Raw genomic sequence first — 13,983 nt, forward strand, 5'->3', positions numbered from 1 at the left:
CGGGGGATGCAGTCCCGGCCGTGCGGTGCCCGCAGCCGCCGAGCCCTGAGCGCGGGCCGGGACGGCGATGAGCGCCGCCGCCGCCGCCGCCAAGGTACGCGGAGCTGGCTCCGCGCTCTCCCCGCGGGCGGGAGGGGAGCGGGGGGGCGATGGACGGCCGGTGGGAGCGGGGCTTGGGGCGGCGGCTCTCCGCCTTCGGCCGGCCCGGGCCTCGCTCGGTTCGGCCTCGTCGCCGGTTGTGGCTTGTGGTGCCCCGGGAAGGCCGGGACGGCGGGTCCCGGGAGGAGCGCGCCCCCGCCGCCCTGGCCGGCACCCGTGTGTCTGTCGCAGTGGAAAGCAAGGAATTTAACCCCGTGCTAAATAAAATGATTCAGTGTGCTGGTGCTTTTAGCCGTGCTCCTTACTTAGTATATTTTATTGGCGTGCACTGTTCACACCAATTGCTGCTGAAGAGTTACTGAGAATTTAGGAGCAAATCTGTTCTTTCTGCTTTCCATTTGAACCCAGCAGAGGACAAGCTGTGCCTTTCGGGCACCGAGGTGTCCCCTAGGGCAGCCCCCAAGGAGCAGTGCGTGTGTGCAGGCTGCTGGGCTTGGTGGGTCTCAGGAAAGGTGAGAGATTTGGCCTTTCCAAGTGCATCCCATATTTCGCCTGGAAAGAGGTGATACCCAGAGTAGACCGTACTACTCTGAAGAAGACAGAAAACGTAAGAGGTCCACATACAAAGTTAGGGGCGTTTCTTCTGTCTTTCACAACAGGGAAGTGTGTTTCCCAAATTTTTACTCTGGACTGGTATTTAAGCCCAAAGTTTCCTCACTGATTGCCAGAAATGAAAACAGAACCAAACCAGAACTCTCAGTAGACATCAAGCAAACTCTGTCCTCCTGCATCATCCCAGCTCAACCAGGCTAAACTGCAGCGTTTGGGGATTTTATCCCACGGGGTTGAAAATGCAGGAAATTCTTTCCTGAGACCTCCCTGGACCATACTCAGCATTTCCTCAGAGGAAATGCTGACAGTGTCGCTCTGGGATCTGTCCACTAAGGACAAAACATTTCTGTTGTCTGTAGTCTTAGCTGATTATTTTTGCCTGTGATCTGCCCTGCTGCTAGGAGCAAAACAGCATGAACTCAAGAGATCACTCCATGCCCCAGCCTCTGGAGACAGTTCCCAGCTGAACGATGGGTTGGTTTCCATGCTCTTTTTGATGAAATCCCCAGGGCCTTGAAATTATAGAGCAATGCAATTAGCATAGCACAGTTTATTCAAAATGATAGCATGGGCTGTAAAACCCAAAAAGAACTGCAGAGAGAATCAAGAGAAATGTCTCTGCTGGCTGAGAGGCCAGAGTCCAAAATAGACATAGTGAAGGACATGAATTTCTGAGCCAAAAAATCATTAGCAAGGTCCTCAGGAAATGCAAGTAAAATTAGTATCTCATGACTGCTCTATTTTCTCTTTTGAAGCCATAGTTTCTGTTTCTTTCCCTGAAACTCACCAGGCTAGACATTTGAAAAATGAACATAGCTGATATTTCTAATGGCCTGATCCAGGGAGAATTTTAGAAAATTAGTAAATATTTTATCCACTTAAGTGTTACCAGCGTTTCCATCTCTTTCCTCCTCACTTATAAATCTGAGTAATTTAGTGAAAGACATACCTCATTTGAAGTTATTTGAGCCAAACTGTAAGAGAAGCATGAACTATACAAAGAGGATTGGAGCACAGAGATCACCAGTGTCTCTGGTGTTCTGTTGACAGACTATAATTGAGCATATCTGTGCATTCTTTTGTCTTGCTGCTAAGTCTCTGAGAAATCTTCTATGCATTTTGGGTGGGTAGAGACAGAGAGACCTATGGCGTGCCATGAGATCTGTGTAAGCAAGGAGAAACATGATTACAGGTTTATTTAGAGACATACAGGGATACCAATTTCCTGTGTGGAAAGAAAAAGCTCTGACACAAAAAAAAAGTGCAGTCTTTTATTTTACACGGAGTTGGTCTGAGGCCAGAGTAGCAGCTTTCTCCCATATCTGCAATGTAGAAAATCCCCTGTACTGGCCAATACTGGTGGGAGGGGAGCTACAGGAGCACACAATGGAATCTTCCTGCAAAGGCAGCCCATTCCCAGAGCTAGCAATCATTCCCTAGTGAAAAATAAATTCTGCATGCAGCTTTGGTTTTAATTTTTTGTTCTCCAGGGTTAGATTTCTGCATTGGCAACTGGTGACAGCTTGTGAGGCTCTCCAGACACCTTATTTATTTCTGGATGAAAAGCTATGGAAATAAGAATGGTTCCCAAATGTGCTTCCAAGCTTAAATCTTGTTAATGGTTTTGATATCAGGGCTGGGAGAGGGTGACTGCAGCGACTCAGGATTGAATCCAATTGGCTGGTTTTTGTGTCCTGGGCACAAACTGGGGGCAAAGTCCTTATTGGTTTTAAGAGAGAAGCCTTTCCCCATGCCAGCTGAGTTAAAAGGGAAAACACAGAGGTTGTTTTTATTTCGTGGAGGCAACTGCACACATTTTCCATGGCATCTGAAAAGGTGAGTTTGGACAGGGTAGAAGCATCTGGGAAGGCTGCCTTAGTCTCATAGTTCAGGTAGAGATGAATTGTCTGTCTTCATGGCTTTCATCTCAAACAGCAGAAAATTTTATTGTTTGGAAAGAAATCTGGCTTTTGCCTGCATGGCTGCAAAACCTATTTCATATCATACAAATACCCAGGTGCTTGGCACAATCAGTACAGAAATTGTTTCAGAAATCTAAGATGGGACAGAAGTTAGCAATATTGGATAGGGACAAAGAGGGAAGCTTTACAGGGACTAATTTCAAGCTCATTTCTGCATTGCTGGAAACATCAGGTGCAACTGGATAATGAGAAGGCTATTATGAGAGACAGTGATGCTACCTGTATGCCCAAATCAGGAACAGTTACTTTCAGAAAGGAGCCCACTCCTCCAAACATTGCTCTCCCCTTTGAGTCCCTGAAATGCCTTCTGCTCATGCATTCTTTTCCTTACATTCAATACCCTGGTGCTCCCAGCATATAACCTTTTATCTTTCTCTCCCCAGCCAGTACTTTACAGCTATTTCCGAAGTTCCTGTTCTTGGAGAGTGCGAATCGGTAAGAACCAGTGTTCATCTCTTCTTTTTTTGTCTCAGTATTGCAGCATCCTCCCCTTCACTTGCCCAATTAATCAATCACTTATTAACAGAGAGGTCAGCAAGCATGAGCCTGGAACAGTGAGGCATCTCCCCATGGGGAGGGTGGGGAAGAGAACATCTTACCTGCAGCAGGTGGAATAGAGGGGAACGGATAAGAGGGCTTCATGATACTACCTCAGACTCTGGCCTGCCCAGGTCATGACAGCTAAGCAGGGTTGGGAATGGTCTTGTACTGAGACTGAGACAGAAAGGTTTTAAAGCTGAGCACATGGTCCTGCCCTCTATAAGCTGAATCAGAAAGGGCTGTGCTGCAAAGAGTTGCAAAGCTTATTTTGAAAAATGCAGTGGTTTTGGCAGGACTGCTCTTTAGTACTTTGGTCCTTCGTGTGCCAGAGCACTGTGAGGGTCATTTTTCCAAATGTAGATGCTAACATTCTCCTGAGCCCATTACCAATGAAACTGGTCCCAGTGTAGCTATCTGAAGCTGTACACTCTGCTCTCCCTAGCACTGGCTCTGAAAGGAATTTCTTATGACCTGGTCCCAGTGAACCTCATTAAGGATGGAGGACAGCAGGTAAGGATAAAAATACCACTGCTCTCTCCAGGGTACTGAACTTGGGGATCATTAGGAGACTTGAGATTAGCACTAGAAAGTTCACAGACAAAGTTATTGAATTCCTCACCATTTCTTTGTAATTAATAGTTGCTTTCAGGCAGTATTCCCTGCCATGTGAGACAGGAGGAGAATATGACTGCAGGAGACTAGAGGCTTTTTCCTCTCTCAGACATTTGTGACTGAGTCCCTAAGGCTGAAGATCTTTTGCTTACCATGATACAACTAAATATATCTCAAGCACAGACTTCAGAGAAGCTGCCCCACACTTTAAACAGACTCAGCCTGATTCAATTAGCAACAGAAGATGCAGGGAGGCAGGGATGTCCGAGAGATGCTAAAATATATTGCAGGAGGCTGAAAAGGGTCTGCAAAAGGAAGAGGTGGCTTCCCAAAAGAGATCTTCACTGAGGCCTTGCTTGGGGATCCATAGGAGGGAGTTGTGCACCTCGTGGTACCATGGGCTCAATGGGCTGGTATGGGCTAGGAAGAGTTGGACAACTGGGACAGTAATGGTGGCACTGATGCAGTACCACTGGGCATTGCAGTGGTGCTTTATCAAGAGATAATGCAGTCTGGGCCAGGATGCAGTGATCCCTAGTGCCCTAGTGAGAGCTTAGTAGGCTAATAGTACAGCATAATTTACTGCAAAGATTAATATTAAGGTAGAGAGAAAAAGAAGAACGAAAAAAAAATTGGTAACTGGGTTCTGGGAGAAGAAAACAAGGAAGAAGAATTTCTTATTGCTGTAGAGTAATTTCAGGTTTGTTTCCACAGTTTTCTGCTGAATTCAAGGCACTGAATCCAATGCAGCAAGTCCCAGCCTTGAAAATTGATGGCATCACCCTTTCTCAGTCGGTGAGTTATGAGTCACATCCCTGTTAACCTTTCACTCCAGCCTGCTGCCCAATCTGAATGGGATAGCTTTATCCCATCTTTTTCCCCAGAGCTCTCACCTATACATGGGAAAAGAGGTGGCATTTATGGTCCCACTTGGGAACAGAAATAGCACATATTCCCTGATGGGAAACTACTGTCAAGGATTAAAGTTCAATTCTCCACCTTTCACTAAGCAGTTTGTAATCTGACTTCGATGGCTGTTCCATGGTTTGCCTGAAATTACAGCTGGATGAAATGACAAGGTCACAGGCAGATGTCACAGGGGTTATTCTGTTCTTTGGGTTGGTAACAAACTGCATTCAAAAGCTGTTGCATTGTCTTGGATCAGCTCCCCTTTCCCAGGTGTCCAGGATGTGAAGTTTTCCTCGGCTCTGCAATAACCTCCCATTATCTCTTTGTTCATTACAGCTAGCTATAATTAATTACCTAGAAGAGACACATCCTAACCCCAGGCTCCTGCCCCAAGATCCAAAGAAGAGAGCCAAAGTCAGAATGATCGCTGATCACATTGCCTCTGGCATTCAGCCACTCCAGGTACTGCCATGTCAGATCCATGCAAGTGAGAAAATCAGAAAGGATTTCTGTCTCTGAAATTCTCAGTCTCCTTAAATTGTTGCCAGCCAACCAGGTGGCAGAATTTCAGACTGGTGTGCTAGCAGATAAAATCTGCTTAATCTCTGCCTGATCTAGAGATCAATGGCACCAATACTGTATTTCCAATACAGCAAATACTACAGCATCCGAGGGTTCTTTCCAGAAAGAGCTGAATCCATATGGTTTTACTGCTGAGTCTAGGATGTTTTAGGGAGAAGATAATTGAGCAGCTGAAAGGGAAGAGGCAAAGGGATAGCCTGGCAACTGTTACAGAAGGGTAGTGCCAAGAGAAGGATACAGCAGGGTGCATGATTCAGTGCAGGTGAGGTCAGGGCTGACCCAACCAAGTGAACACAGGCCAGCCTTGGCAACTGAGTTCAGACAACCTCTGAACTCAGGAGTCCACCCTTGGCAACCCCTCATCTCCCCTCTCCTCCACTGAATGACGAAGTGGGTAAGATCCAGCCAACAGTAGTTATCTAACCTAGAGATTGCTTTGTCTTCACAGAACCTGAATGTCCTGAAACAAATGGGGGAGAAAAAAATGGAATGGGCTCAGAACTGTATCATGTCTGGTTTTCAAGGTACATCCCACATCCAAAATGATCAGTATTTCACCTGACCTTACAAAATGCTACACCCTGGCATTCTACTCATCTTTTTCAAGTAGAACCACAGATATGCCTAGGCTGGTGTGCTGGGGTCCTGCCTTGCTGGCAGAGACAGTGCTCTCCCTGCCCAGAGTCACTTGTCCAGGACTGGTAGCTCCCCAGAATCTCAGAGGAAAGATGTGCCCAGAACACTTCCACTGCTGCACATGGAAGAGGGGAACCTGATACCATCCTGCACATTGCAGCAGTTGATTCATTCTGAAGCACCAGGGCTCACAGCACTTCTAAAGTACTTCATATACATAGATAGGTTTTTGTAATTGGACACCTAATAGCAAACTCCCACAGAGTTTAGCAATTAGCAGAGTATTTCTTTGCCTTTTTGAGAGAAATAAAGTGCTTTTGGTTCCCTCCAAATCCTTTCCCCCATGTGCCACAATGACAAGCCCATCTTTGTTTCCTGACAGACACAAACTGACTGAACCTTTGCATTTTTCCCCTCCCCAATCATGTATGTCTACATTAATCTCCTAGTATTTCAAGTGCATTGTCTAAAGCAGCTGAAAGCACCGTGGGTCCAAAAAAGCTGAAGAACCCTAAAGACTCCCATAAGATTTCCGTTCCTTCTAGTTTCTCCCAAAATACTCCTTTTTCATACTCTGCTCAGGGTTAAGATGCCCTTGTACTTAATTCCCAGTCTAGAAAGTTTTTGGTGTCCCTTTCAATTGACTCATTCCAGTGTACCACCTCTCTTAACAGCACTGGAGCAGATTCTGCAGAGCACTGCTGGACGCTACTGTGTGGGGGATGAAGTAAGTATCTGAGAGAGCCCTGTGTGCTACTGCAGGACTGAAAAGCCCAGTATCTTCCCCTAAATGAGGAAAGAAAATTAGTTGAGGAGACAAGAGTACAACCCCATCCAGTGCCTAGAATTACATGTAGTGCCTTCACCATAACAAAGAACAGCTGCATGGATGCTAGTTAGGCCATTACTGACTGGCAGAGAGTTATGGAGATGTTTACTTGTCCCTGCCTATAACCTGCTGGTGGCCAGATTCTGCAGCTGTATCTAGGATCTGGTTGGTACTAGAGGATGTGGAAAAAGATGATCTATAATTTCATCTTTATGGGATTTGGACTTCAACATGTCCTGTCATACAGACAAAGCTTGGCTCAAGAAACTTGGTTCAGTTCTTAGCTCTGCTCTATGGAACCTGTAACCAACTTGTATTTTTCTGCTCTGATCATCCAGTTTTAACATGGACAGATTTCACAGAGCTCACATGAAAGCTGTTCTGACCCTTACCAAACTAGAGGCCTTTTCCATTTATTAGTTCTGCTGCCAGGCAAAAGATCTTCCCTATAAAAGCCTTAGAAAAAAGGAAGGCTCCTGCATTATTGTGGGATGCAGAGAATTGTATAGCAGCAGCCTTATGGAGCCCTTGGTAGGCAAAGGCTACTTACAAGATCTAATGTTGGAGAATAACATGTGCTTTGAGAGGCACCCAGGGCCTTGTGACCTGGGGAGCAGGGTGGGAGCAGCTGCCTCTGTCTGTGCAGACAGGCAGCCAGCAGCACTGCCATTAAGTCTTCCTTTCAGATTGCAAGTCTCTGAGCCTGTGTACAGAGGCCCTATCACATATCAAGTCTTGACATTGGCAGGACCTGCTTTATATTCCTGCAGTGCAAACAAGCAAAATTTATTTAACTTTTTCCAGCCATGCAAACACCCCTCTCCCTCCATCACCTCCCTCTGCAGCTTGCCAGCAGATGTGTTTGCTTAAAGGTAGTTGCCATAGAAGCACAGTGTCCTTGAGGTCATAATGATCAGCTGGTAAATATAAAGCTCCCTAAAAGCTTATGGCTTCTCCTAGTAACTGCAATGAAGTTCTTTTTCTTGTACTGTTGCTGTAGTATTAATGCTGAATTAAATAATTAGATCATCATGACAACTCCTCTGTACTGGCTGATAAAATAATTCCTGTCCTGGTCTTAAAGTCTGCCACCACTGGGAAGTGTGAGGGGACAGGCTGTGAGTTATTCTAACCTCTTTTCTCTGCTATATTTGCAGGTTTCCATGGCTGATCTGTGTTTAGTGCCTCAAGTTGCCAATGCTGAAAGGTAATTAAGGCTGAGTTTGAGATATTCTTCAACACACCTACTTATGCTGGGCTTAAGGTAGAGCTTACCTTCTGCTGCTCCTTATGCCTGTTAGAAAGTATCCCTCCTCCCTGCCCTATCCACCTCTGTTTCTTCTCTCTACAAATTTTCCTACTTCATAAATACTGTGTCTTTTGGAAGTAATGAATTGTGGTCTCCTTTTAGAGGCCCCTGGGGAAACCTGATCTATGGCCTTAGAAAAGCTGAGGTTGCCCACACTCCATGTTCTCTGTACCTGTTTCCTTTATTCTTACACTGCACACAGGAAGAAGAGATTAATCAGACTTTAAATAAAGCCTTAAACCCATACAAGTAGGCTGCATGATTCCCAGGAAAAGCAGGGTCTTCCTACCTTGTACTGCACATTATGTAAAAATCTGGTGAAAAATCACACAATCGCAGAATCATTTGGGTTGGAAGGGAATTCTGGAGGTCACCCAGTCCAATTTCCCTGCTAGAGGAAGTGGCACAGGATTGCATCCAGCTTGGTTTTGAGTATCTCTAGAGAAGGAAACTTTACAACCTCTCCAGGCACTAATTAATCTCTGTAGCATTTATTTGTGAACCTACAAGGATGAACCTTTTCTGTTAGTGTACATGCCTGTGAGATTCTCCCATACTAGGCAGGCCTATCACACTGCTCTGCACTTCTGCTCACTGCTGCACTGCCTCTCCAACTCCTAGTACTTCACAAATTCTTTTCCTTTTACAGATTCAAAGTGGACATGGGTCCATATCCCACAATAACCAGAATAAATAAAGCTCTCTTGGAGTTAGAGGCCTTCAAAACAAGCCACCCTTCCCGGCAGCCAGATACTCCTGCAGAGCTGCGAGCTTGAAGCCTTTCTGCTCATTACATCTACAAAGCTGCCATGATAAAGAAGACAACACCTACAGGCTGAGTATGACTTTAGTGCCAGTGCCTTCCCTTTCATCTGAGTGGGAAGGACAGAGGACCTGGAAATAGTGTGGATGACTTACAGGAGCTATGCCTGTGCTGGAATACGGGCAGCTACTAGTTTTTTTCTATGCAGTCTATCTCCATGAAGCAGATTAAAGCAGAAGTATCCATAATGATCAGAAGTTCCCTCTGTATGGCTTTGCGCTGGGGAATGTGACCACAAACAACTGTGAGGCATTGAGTCAATTCTATATTCCCCACAGGGGCTACTTCTTCCCACCATCTACAGAAAGAGCATCAGGGAATGAGTGTACACAGTGTGCTTATCCTTGGAGCTGCCTCAGAGCCACAGCACAGTCATCAGCTCCTTGGATATAAACAATCAGATCTAATCTCTGCTGGAAGATAGCTTAACCCTTGTTGGGGTCTTGAAAGAGCCAAGTTGGCGGCTCTGTCACCCCTTGCAATAATAAGAGCCGTCACATGGATTTTATGAAAGGTCTGCCTAGAGCAAAGCTAGGTGATGGTGCCTTAGACAGCAAGGCACAACCAGCTCTCTTCCCTACAATGAAAATTATGTTCTCTTCTTTTTCTCATCCTCAGATACTGCTCTAGGTGGTTTCCTGGCCTTCAGCTGCAGACTGTTGCCCAAGGAAATCCCACCCCAGATTCCCTCCAAACCAGAACCATGCCTGTGTTTTTACTGTAAAATAGCAGCAATAAATACCATCTCACTCATCCCAAATGAAACCAAACACCTAAGTCACCCACAAAGCTGAAAGCACCCTGGGAATTCCAGCTAAAAACCTGTAGGGCAAAAAAGGAACCCATAACCTTTGTCTGTGTTCTTGTGCAGAGTCAGCTCAGATCCCACTGAATGTTTTGGCACCTGAGCCCAGATACTGTATACAGGTACCCTAGGAAAACAATACCCATGGCATTCAGACCTTATGGACCCACAGTCTCTTGTACCAAGGTGCCATTCACCTACATACAGATACCTGCCAAGTTGCTTGGACTCATTTATTGCCATCCATGTCTGTATCTAGGCTGGTGCAGAGCCTTGCTGTTCAGGCTCATTCTGTGAATCATGCATTACCCTAGGTCCAGCTGGATCTTGAGGGTGCTGTTATAAAAGGTCCCAGCACTGTTGGAGCCCCCAAAGACCAACACCGTGTGCAGCTTCTGCTCCCCTTTGTTCTCCTTGTCCATATCCATCACGTGGGCAGGAGTCAGGTCAAGCAGTGTGTGGCCAGCTCGGGGAACAGAGCAGAGGTCATGGTGGATCACTGTGCTCCATGAAAGAGTGTCTGAAGTGGAAAGGGGATATCAATACTGACAAGCCCATTCCTAGTGCAAGGGATGACACAAATGGACTAGGCTAAGTGTTCAGAAACACCACTGCAGCCCCAGAGCTATCAAAACAGTGCAGGAGAGTCACTCACCTAGGTGGAAGACAAAGGCATCTTGCAAGGCTCCTCTGGCATTGCAGCCTCCACTGATCAGAACCTTCTGGTCCGACACAGCCAGAGCTGCATGAAAGCTGTGACCAAAGCAAAGTCAAAAGGTGACTGCAACAAAACCTGCTGGGATGGCCTCAGTCAGCAATGGGCAGGGATTGGCAACTTGATTAGGAGGTTGGGGGCTTAAGCTGCAGGAACAAAGTTGACTTCTGCTTCTCTCTACCCTGACTTGCAGAATAACCCTAAAAGAGAGATGTTTGCCTCTGCAGGTCAGGCCACAATCAGGCCTGAATAGCAATTCATTATCTCAGAAGGAGCTATCAAAACTCCTATGCTCTGCTCTGTGGGGTGAGGTAGCAGGGTAGCTAGGCTCTGCACAGATTTAGATCATTGTTCTAGTGAGCAATTCTGTCCCTTTAGGAACAACATAGTCCTGGTACAGGAGCTTCTTCCTCTGTGTGGCACAACACCTGTCCAGGCACTGTGAAGACCAAACAGCAGGCCATACAGTTTACTAGCACACAGCAGAAACCTTACCCTAGCCTGAAAGAGAGATTTCCAGGGAGACTACGGAATATCCCTGCACACCATACAGGCACCAACAGCACAGGAACTCCTGGCCCCACAGTGGAGAGAAGATCCACTGTATTTTGACTAGTGGAACAGAGATATGCAGCTGGGTCTGATTACAAGTACTGTTTAAACCTGGCTTCAAAGAGAAATGACAGAAGATAGCTCCTGGGTCTGCAAGAGAGTCTTACCTACGTGCAGAAGGCTGTCCTGCCAGGAGGGGGACTGATGTGTACTCCATGAAACCTGACAGACAGAGAAAAGGCAGGTGAAACGTCCAAAAACCTCAGCCTCATAACTAGACAAAAACTTAGATACTCTGCCACATCAACAGTGCCTCTGCCTTATCTGTTACCCAACTTCTTCCAAAAAAGCATTGTTTTTTCTTCTTCCCCTCCCTTATTGCCCCAGAAAGGTTTTTTTTTAACCCCTAGTTTTTCATCTCCATTGCCTAGACAGGAGTTTGTATAATGCTCTTGCTATTTTCCCATTGAGCACACCTCACTCCCAAGTACCTGTCTTGGAACAGACCTTCTCAAGGCTCAGACTTTCTTACCCAGATCCAGAATGTGCATGTCACTGAGGTAGACAGAAGTCCTCTGACCCCCAAAAATCACCAGCTTGTTTTTCAATAGGGTAGCTGAATGCCTGGGCAGAGAGCAAGCAAATTAATAAAACATCTTCAGCAAGTTCCCAAAACTTCCATTTTAGCCTTGGCCTCTTCTACTGGGCTGCCACAGCTTCAGTCTACACCTGGGACAAAATCTCATCAGGATTCACAACAAGAGGTACTGAAAATCCCATTGCTCTAAACACAGCCCTACCTTAAAGAATACATGGTGGAGAGCAATCACCTAATATTTAAGAAATCACACTGGTGTGGGGGGGAAGATAAGTAGAGGTTTCCTGAACTATTTTGGATAGCTGGAATTAAAGCACTCTCACCCAAGCCTAGGAAGAGGCTTCTCCCCTTCTGAAATGGGCTGATACCAAATTTCATGCTCTGGATTGAAGACATAGAGCATATTGCTGCAGGGTGCAACTGCCAGCGATGCCTTTCTGGGGAAAGTTCCTCCAAAAACAAAGAGCTCCTTGTTGTAGATAGTTGCACTGTGGTAGGCGAGCACTGGTATCCTCCCTTTAGCCTAGAAAGATTGAATATATTTTTGTTACAAGAAGTGCATTATTTGCTGCATGACCTATAGGAAAGGGGCTCACATCATGCAATGAGTTTGACAAGTCTCAATTTTCACTTTATTGGCCCCCCTGCCAGATCTTTGCTGCACAGGCAGACAGTACATTCTTTGCATTCTTTGCACCAGAATGCTCTGATAAGAAAAGGAAGTCAGCCTCCCACACCTTCCTCAGAAGATGTCAGGGAACAGAAAGATCTCATCCAGGCTTACTCTGTAAAAGCCATTTTGTGCTTTACCAGGAAAGAGACAGTCCCATGCTGACAAGGGCTCAGAATTCTGCTGTACTCAGGGCAGTTCCTGATTTGAGAAGACTGGCTCTGCACCTCAGCATCTGGTGCTGCCCTCAATTACACCATATAAAATGAGAGGCCATTTCCCTCCACTACTTGTACAGTACCTCCCACCATTGAGCTTAGTCAGGCAGAGCCCTCTGCAGCAGCAATTTTTTCCCATTGCTTCATTCACTGTAGGCACAGCTCCTGGTTTCTGTTCAGCATGTGGCTTTTCAACACAGCCTCCTAATACCTGTCAAACCCAGCTAGGCACCTCAGACAGCCTGCACCAACAGTGGACCAAGACCACTGGACTAAGGACACGTGCACATGGACTGTCACATTCAGGCAGAACCTGCCACTCCTCCTGCACTTTTGTCTTGGAAGAGATGCAGTACTCACGGCCACAAAGAGCCATTTCCAGGTGACTGTGTCCAGAATGTAAATGCTGCTGTAGTCTTTGTCCTCCCTTATGCCACCAAAGATGTAGATCCGCTTGGTGTCAGGGTCATAGGTGGCTGTGTGACCATGCAAGCACAATGGCATGGCATTCTGTAGCTGGAGATCCACTGGAAGCCATAAATCACTGTCTGTGGAACAGCAGACACAGTGTAAGAGTTCAAAAATGTCCTTGATCGCTCTAGATTTAAAGAATATGCCATAAAATCTTTACTCAAAATGTTGCTCCCTTTGCTTCCTCCTCTCCTTTGATTTGGAGCTAGAGGGAACTCATACAGAATGGTTTCTGTAAGGAATGATGGGGAAGAGCAAGGTGAAAGAGAAGACCAGTGAGGTGCAGAAAGACACAAGGCGCTGGAATTCTATCTCACACTTTTCCACCAGTTACCACACACAGACTGCAAACTGCACTGTTGCTTTTACCCCTTAAAATTCCAACTCTTTCCAGACCTTGTACCTTAGCTCCTAGAGTGCTCTCAAGTATAATCCCAGAATCTCATAAGGCACTCTATGCTGTCAGCTCCGCCTGGTGACACGCCAGATGTGATGCCTTTGCTGTCCCCTCTATATGCACAGATGCCCAAGTACCCCCTCCCATCTGCATGAGCTATCCTTGAGTCCCACTGTCCCCATTGCTTTTCAAAGTCTAAAGTCCCCACCAATTTCCAGCTTCCAGAGAGCATCCCTGCAGGACTGTTGATTGACACCTTCTCCACCAATGAGAACAGCTGTCCCCAGGTCACTGAGGCACATGGCATGGCACCACCGAGGGCTGGGACTGCCTGGGGAGGGAAGAGCACAGGCCTGTGAGCAGTCAGACAGCACATCCTCAGCTGCCTCCCTTCCCTGCTGGGGAGAACAAGCCTCCTGAATGCCCACAGGGGGAAAAAGATAAGACAAGGGCCCCTGCTCCCTGTCCTCTGCAGGGGAGAAAGACATACCTCCCTGAGGAATATTTTCAGTTGGCTTGGGGGAATAATTGCTGTACTTAGAGAGACCTCAGGAGCAAGGAGCAGCTGGATGTAGGATGCATTCAGGCTGCCACTTCAGACAGGCTTGGATGTCACCATTTACT

At 46.4% G+C, this 13,983-nt stretch overlaps 2 protein-coding genes across 5 annotated transcripts; one reads left to right on the plus strand and one right to left on the minus strand.

The window, feature by feature from the left end:
• The first annotated feature begins 6 nt into the window (after positions 1-6).
• On the plus strand, positions 7-9,118 carry GSTZ1 (glutathione S-transferase zeta 1). 4 transcript variants are annotated; one of them, XM_058026888.1, is made up of 9 exons: positions 7-94; positions 3,081-3,128; positions 3,676-3,743; positions 4,560-4,640; positions 5,091-5,216; positions 5,785-5,860; positions 6,647-6,699; positions 7,959-8,008; positions 8,760-9,118. In XM_058026888.1, the coding sequence occupies exons 1-9, from the start codon at positions 7-9 to the stop codon at positions 8,884-8,886; spliced, it is 717 nt and encodes a 238-aa protein (XP_057882871.1). In that variant the 3' UTR covers positions 8,887-9,118. The 4 variants fall into 4 exon arrangements, with proteins under 4 accessions (XP_057882871.1, XP_057882870.1, XP_057882868.1 ...); XM_058026885.1 differs by having other exon boundaries at positions 33-94; positions 3,077-3,128; XM_058026886.1 differs by lacking the exon at positions 7-94 and adding an exon at positions 2,451-2,547 and having other exon boundaries at positions 3,077-3,128.
• A 100-nt stretch (positions 9,119-9,218) lies between these two features.
• Positions 9,219-13,599, minus strand: LOC131085078 (uncharacterized). The gene is made up of 4 exons (XM_058026889.1): positions 13,568-13,599; positions 11,173-13,039; positions 10,394-10,491; positions 9,219-10,258 (listed from the first exon to the last, which is right to left on the minus strand). The coding sequence occupies exons 2-4, from the start codon at positions 11,220-11,222 to the stop codon at positions 10,044-10,046; spliced, it is 363 nt and encodes a 120-aa protein (XP_057882872.1). The 5' UTR covers positions 11,223-13,039; positions 13,568-13,599; the 3' UTR covers positions 9,219-10,043.
• Positions 13,600-13,983: the final 384 nt, after the last annotated feature.

The sequence above is a fragment of the Melospiza georgiana genome, chromosome 6, assembly GCF_028018845.1.
Source record: "Melospiza georgiana isolate bMelGeo1 chromosome 6, bMelGeo1.pri, whole genome shotgun sequence".
NCBI lineage: Eukaryota > Metazoa > Chordata > Aves > Passeriformes > Passerellidae > Melospiza > Melospiza georgiana.